Here is a 6,963-nt window from a genome sequence, read left to right on the forward strand (position 1 = left end):
ATTGAAGTCATCAGTTCTTATCTACAAACAATAGTGACACAACAACAGAGTAGCAAGGCATATCAGAAATAGAAGAAGACGAGGAGAAGATTATGAAGGAAACGTTGCCTTCTCCGGGCAGCGACCAGACAGTGACAAGCTTGGAGACTACTTCACCACCACAATAAGATTTCGAGAATTTCGTCGAGCAAAGCAGAAGCAAGAGAGGTTAGAGACTAAAAAAAATCTGAAAAAATATTCAAAATCAGAAATTAGAGCAAAGTAGAACCAAGCGAGTGCACTACGTTTAATTTTGGCATATCCCTGATAACCACATCCCGTTCCCCAGTTGTTTTTCACCAAATAGAACTCAACAGCCTCCTCTTCATCGCACCAGAAGCTCACCGAACAGATGAAAAAAGAGAAATTACCAAAGGCAGAAACTCACCTTTCACCTGAGGATGAAGGAGACGGGAGCAATTTCACCTTTTACCTGAGACGGGAGCAGTCGAAAGGAGAAGGAGACAGAGTTTTCACTAAGAGAAGTTTTACCTGATACAGAGCTTTCACCAAGAGCTTTCACCTGAGCTTCTGCTAGATGAGAGCTTTCACTAAGAGAAAACCCTATTTTTATGGACAGTAATTTTTGTTTCCTTTTTGTGTTTTCTATGGACTGATGACTTGGTTAAAAAATTGCAACAACATTAGCGATGGATTATGACATTCGTCGCTACTAAATAAATATAATTATTTACATTAAATTTTAGCGACGGATATTTCCGTCACTACATAATTTAAATTCCATAAAAATATATTTATACTTTTAGCAACACTTTTCCGTCACTAATTCTGTCGCTGAATATTAATAAATTTGTAACACCTACTTTGTTGCAAAATCCGTAGCGAAAATTAGGGCGCCAAAGTTTCCCGCTATTTTTTAGCGACAAAAAACATATTCCGTCGCCAATCCGTCACTATATTATAACTCAAAAAAAATATTTGTAATTTTTGCAACGAAATGACTACTTCGTTGCGAATCTGTTGTTATATAGTGATGGAAAATAATTTGTCGCTAAACACTATTTTTTTTTTGTAGTGATAGTATTGCTTCGTGGAACTACTCGGTGGCACGCCGACTGCTCCGTTTCATCGCCAACTTGATCTTTCCCTTCAGGGATCAACACACTAGAACAAAAGGCAATCTCCAGGCCGATCGGTGACACGCCAACTGGGCTCGCCGATCTTCAGGTCTTCATTTTTTCGTTCTTTTCAGTCGCCTTGTTCCTTCTTGTCAAGTAGTGTCCATACTTTGCCTCAAACTCTAATTACCTGAAACTTAAGGGTTTTCATCAGATATTGAGACAAAATATGCATTTGAGGACACTAATTCTATCAAAATATAGTCTTAAATGAGTCCAATTTGTGGACTCATCAAGCTATTGTAGTATCCTAAATCAAAATAGCTTGTTTCTTGGAAAGTTTGCTTAATTCCTTGTATGAAACTCAGAACCCTAGTTTGTGTAGATTCTCTTAGTTCATGAATTACACTTGTTAGGCCAGTTAAACAAATAACCATGCTTCAGATTTCGAATGTCACATTATCAGTATATAAATGTTGCATTCTCAGATTGCATGTCAGTATTTTGAGCTATTCCGTATTTCAGTTACATCTGTTTCATATACATATTCAGTTAGGACTAGACTTAGCACCTATTTGGACTAGGGTTCAGCGTACCCTCAGGGGTCGTTTGGTGTGAGGGATAATACCAAATAGTCCCAGGATTAAATTATAGTACCGCTTATTTTGTTGTTTGGTTGGCAAGTTCGGGATAACTTATCTCGGGATTAATAATTAGTACCGGGATAAGTTATCCCTCTCCTTGGGTGGTATAGTAATCCCGAAATAACTTATCCCGGGATAAAATAGGTAAATGACAAAAATGTCTCTTTCAACCCTTTTGTTATATCACTTTTTACATTAATGAAGGGCATTTTTGTAAACAAATAAATTGTTCTTAAAATTTATTATTTTGAATACAACAAATCAAACACTCAATAAAAAATAATCTCAACACAACTTATCCCATCATAACTAATCCAACATAACTTATCCCATCATAACTCATTTTCAAACCAAACGGCCCCTCATAGTCCCAGAACTATGTGCCCTCATAGGATTATAAGTCCCCTATATTGGGCATCATATTTAGAGCCCGTTTGGATTGTCTTAAAAGTCGGTCAAACCTACTTTTAAGTCAGTTTTTAACTTCTGGAAGTGTTTGGCAAAGATAAAAAATAACTTAAAATAAGTCAAAAATGACTTAAAATAAGTTATGAAGTGTTTAGCAAGGTAAAAAATGACTTAAAATAAGTCAGAAACTAAAAGTAGATCTCCCTCTACTTTTTATTTTTTGACTTAAAAGTCATTTCAGTTTGACTTTTTATTTTTGACTTAAAAACTACTTTTTTAAGTCAATCCAAATGGGCTCTAAATCATCTAATATCTATTAAATCTTTTATTAAAATATTAATTTTTTTATTAAAGTTGAATAAATAATTAATCTATAATAAATATTATATCTAAATACATAATTAATAATATAAATTTCATGATTATATATATATAACTAGAGAAATAACATGCATATATAATGGCACATATGCCCCTCTACTTTGAGATTATAGACTTAGCTCCTCTGAACATCTCGAAGAAATTTCTCTAAGGAGAAAAATGGCAGGTTTGAATGAACAGTTAAAGTCGTTGTTGTTGTTGAAAGGATGGAAATTGTACCATCTGAAACAGATGAACTGTGTCGTCGTCACTTGTGGCCTCTCACATCACACTTGTTTTTTCAGCAAATTACTCCGCCTTTGCTTACTTCTTCCTTCATTCCCATCTTCTTATGCTTCTTCTCTCTTCAATCACATCACAAAACCCACTATACATATATGGAACATCATGTTCAAAGGATTTTCTAATACTTCACACCCTCAAAACTCCATTAGTTTCTACATTCAAATGCGCCAACATGGAGTTTTTCCTAATAAACATACTTTTCCTTTGCTTCTTAGAGCCAACAATGAAAACCCACATCTCATTTTCCCACAAATATTTAAGTTTGGATACATTTCTGACCAATTTGTGCAGAATTCTTTGGTTTCTAGTTTTGCTAGCAGTGGGTACGTTGACCTTGCACGCCAAGTGTTTGATGATATTACGCATAAGGATGTGCTTTCTTATACTGCTTTGATCGATGGGTATGCCCGGAATGCTCTGCCAGTTAGAGCTTTAGAACTTTTCCTGGAGATGAAACAAGCACAAGTTAAGGTGGATGAAGTGGCTGTTGTAGCAGCTCTTTCTCCTGCTGGAACGTTAAGATGTGTTTGGTTTGGGAAGTGTCTTCATGCTTTCTATGTCGAGCCAGGGAGGGTTTCTAGGGATGTTTACATTGGTAGTGCTCTTGTTGATATGTATGCTAAATGTGGATATTGGGATGATGCCTTGAAAGTTTTTGAAGACATGCCTTACAAGAATCTTATTTCTTGGACTGCTATGATTGCTGGCTCTGTACACTGCAATAGATTTAGGGAAGCACTCTCTGTTTTCAAAGAGATGCTGTCCAGAAAGGTTGTGCCCAATCAAGTAACATTGACAAGCGTTCTCAGTGCATCTACTAAGCTTGGGGCATTGGAGCAGGGCAGATGGATTGCTAATTATATAAAAGCTCACAACGTAAAATTTAATACAGCACTTGCCACTGCTTTGATAGATATGTATGCAAAGTGTGGGTGCATTGAAGAGGCATTATTGGTTTTCGAGAAGGTTCCAAATAAAGATGTTTATCTATGGACTGCTATGATAAATGGCTTGGCAACACATGGTGATGCTGCAAAGTCCATGACCTTCTTCTTAGAAATGTTGAGAAATGGTTTAAGGCCCAATGAAGTAACCTTCATTGGTATTCTCAGTGCGTGTTCTCATGGAGGACTCGTGGATGAAGGACGCCAGTTGTTCTCATTAATGGACCAAGTTTATGGTGTAAAACCTAATTTAGATCATTATGGCTGTATGGTCAATCTTTTGGGTCGGGCAGGATATCTGGAAGAAGCTTGTAAATTGATTCAAGATATGCCAATGAAACCTACTCCTAGCATATGGGGTGCTCTCTTTGGTTCTTGCATGATTCACAAGGCGTATGAATTAGGTGAATGGATAGGAAGATATCTAATCGACATACAGCCTTATCACAGTGGCAGATATACACTCTTGGCGAATTTGTATTCTTCTTGTAAAAATTGGGAAGGGGTAGCTCATGTTAGGAAAATGATGAAAGAGATGGGTGTGGAAAAGACCCGGGGGTGTAGTTGGATCGAATTGAACGGGGAAGTGCATGAGTTTATTGCCTTTGATGGTTCACATGCTAAGTCTGAAAATATTTACACCATTTTAGATAACCTAGTCAGTCATCTACAACACATTGCCATTTCTCCATGTGCTGATTCATTACTTCTTGAAAGAAGCTGAAAGTAACCGGAGTTTAGGTATGATGAACTTCCAATACAGTTGCCTTAACTAATAATCCGACATTATCCTTGTTGTAAATATTGGTTTAAGTTGAGATTAAGGGGTCGTTTGGTTGGAAGTGTTAGAAGAATTAGTCCATGGATTATGTATAGTAGTACTATGTTTGGTAGGAATTTTGTATATACCATATATGGTATTATATTATGTATTATTAATACCTTCAGTGATATTAGTAATACATATGATTTAATACCATGCGATTATTCTATGTAAAGACATAAATATTTCTCAAATCATTTTTTTTTTAATTTTATGTTTATATTTGTACTAGTAAATTTATTTAAATGAATTAGCTTACAAACTTTATTATTTAAAAAGAGTTGTTTGTTGCTACATAAATTCAATACAATATTTGAAATGTGATTTGTGTAATATTTACTAATTGAAAAGGCAAATATATCATCACATGACGTTTGTGACCTTAATTGAATTTATTATTTGTTAATATATATGTGGGTTTCTAATTATTTGTATCTTGAACAATTTATAAAATTGCATACATATTAAAACTACAACTTGCAATTTTTATGTATAAATGTAAATGGTTTATTCTATCTTACTATTGTATAGGTCTTTTCGGTTTTAAAAATAGATGATCTATCTTTTTTAAATTGAAAATTGACATTTTGTGAATGATCAATGACAATTATTTGTCCTCAAATAATTCAAGTGAGAAAATAGCAAACATGACATCAAAATTGTTCTTCTCCTAGCAAGTTAGAAGGCCATAAAAAAATAATATTGTCCGATAATTATTTAGCTTGACCCAATTACATGAAATAGAAAGTCTCATAATAATTCAAGGTATAATTGAAAAGAAGCTTTTTGTAGAATTTTAACTCAAACACAAGATGAGATGGGAATCAATGAATCAAACATTTGATAAAAAAATAAAGATTGTCAAAAACACACTTAAACTATTAAATTTTTTTAGTTTCATATCTACACTATTGAGAGTGTGAGTTTCATACCTAAACTATTACTTATTAGTTTGAGAAACACACTACTCTCTTTTATAACACTTTCATCATGGTGTGTGTAATATACTCTCTCTTTTATTTAAAAAAAATTGTCAATTCACACTCTAAATGAAAAAAATATTTCACCTTGACAAAAATTAAATAAACTATAAGTTTTATTAAAAATTAAAGATTAAAAAATTATTATCCCAATTTTTTTTTATAAAAAAAAATAATGTAAAATATTTTTCTTACCCACAATCACTTCGTCTTACCGTACAACCCCTCCCCCCCCCCCCCCCACCACCTTTTTTTTTGTTTAAATTTCTTTTTGATAAACGATTTTTTTTTAATTTCATCCCCGACCCTCTCCCCTTCAAATACTAATTTAGATATTATTTTATTTTTTAAAAAATTAATTCTACCCACTCCACCTAACCTTCTGCTTCCAATTTTTGTTCTCGTTTTGTGTTAGATATATACCTATCAAATATATTTTTACTTGTCACCCAAGATTTTTTTAAAATAATATTTATGTTATATTCGGTACACAAGTAGAAAAAAAATCCTAAAAATATATGTACATATCTAACACAAAACGAGAAAATGTAGAAAAAAAAAAAAAAAAAAATTAGGAGCAAAGGCTTAAATAAGATGGGGTAGAATTTTTATTTTTCAAAATAAAATAATATCAAAATTTTGGGGGGAATGAGTGGGTGGTTTGAGGGGCGGGGGAGAAGTATGATTTATTTTAAATTATTTTTATAAAATAATTATTTTTATAAAATAATTATTTTTTTTAAAAAAAGACAGGGAATTGTCTGGGAAGGGCGGAGCCCGGGGGAGGGGGGGGGGGTTACGGGAAGGAGGTGGTGGACTAGAGCAAGAAAAATAATTGAAATTTAAATTTTAAAAAAACAAACTATTTGGGAATATTAATGCTTTAATCCTTAATTTTTAATTAATATTAATAGTTTATTATTTATTTTTTGTCAAGGTGGAATATTATCTCCCCCTTGGAAACATTCGTCCTCGAATGAGATTCAAGATATCATATGGAGGGTAGAAACTTAATCTAACAGCCCATCATGAATGCAATCACCTAAATGCACATGTCCGGGGAGGAAACATTAACTCCAAGCTAAAGCATGTTCAAAACATCATATCATGCAACTTATGCTCAAATATACATAAACATGTAGGAATCAATCAAGTCAACTCATTTTCTTAAAATTTAAACTTTTCATGAATCATGCATAATGGGGAAATCATGGGAATATCTAAGATACATGACATCAAAAGAATAAACCATAAGGAACTTAATACCTCAAGCTTGAGTAGGGTTAGAAAGAAAGATATGAGGATAACGGGACATCATATCGGTCTCGGCCTCCCAAGTAGCACTCTCAACTAACTGATTCCTCTAAAGAACCTTCACGG

At 33.6% G+C, this 6,963-nt stretch overlaps 1 protein-coding gene across 1 annotated transcript; it reads left to right on the forward strand.

The window, feature by feature from the left end:
- Positions 1-2,710: 2,710 nt before the first annotated feature.
- On the forward strand, positions 2,711-4,504 carry LOC125829363 (pentatricopeptide repeat-containing protein At1g50270). The gene has a single exon (XM_049508592.1). It carries the CDS (start codon positions 2,711-2,713, stop codon positions 4,502-4,504), a length of 1,794 nt encoding a protein of 597 aa, XP_049364549.1.
- The last annotated feature ends 2,459 nt before the right edge of the window (positions 4,505-6,963 follow it).

Source organism: Solanum verrucosum, unplaced genomic scaffold (assembly GCF_900185275.1).
Source record: "Solanum verrucosum unplaced genomic scaffold, falcon-dt-bn FXZP01000157.1, whole genome shotgun sequence".
Taxonomy (NCBI): domain Eukaryota; kingdom Viridiplantae; phylum Streptophyta; class Magnoliopsida; order Solanales; family Solanaceae; genus Solanum; species Solanum verrucosum.

Coding starts and splice junctions, on each gene's coding strand:
- LOC125829363 (XM_049508592.1), top strand. CDS start 2,711: ATGGCAGGTTTGAATGAACAGTTAAAGTCGTTGTTGTTGTTGAAAGGA.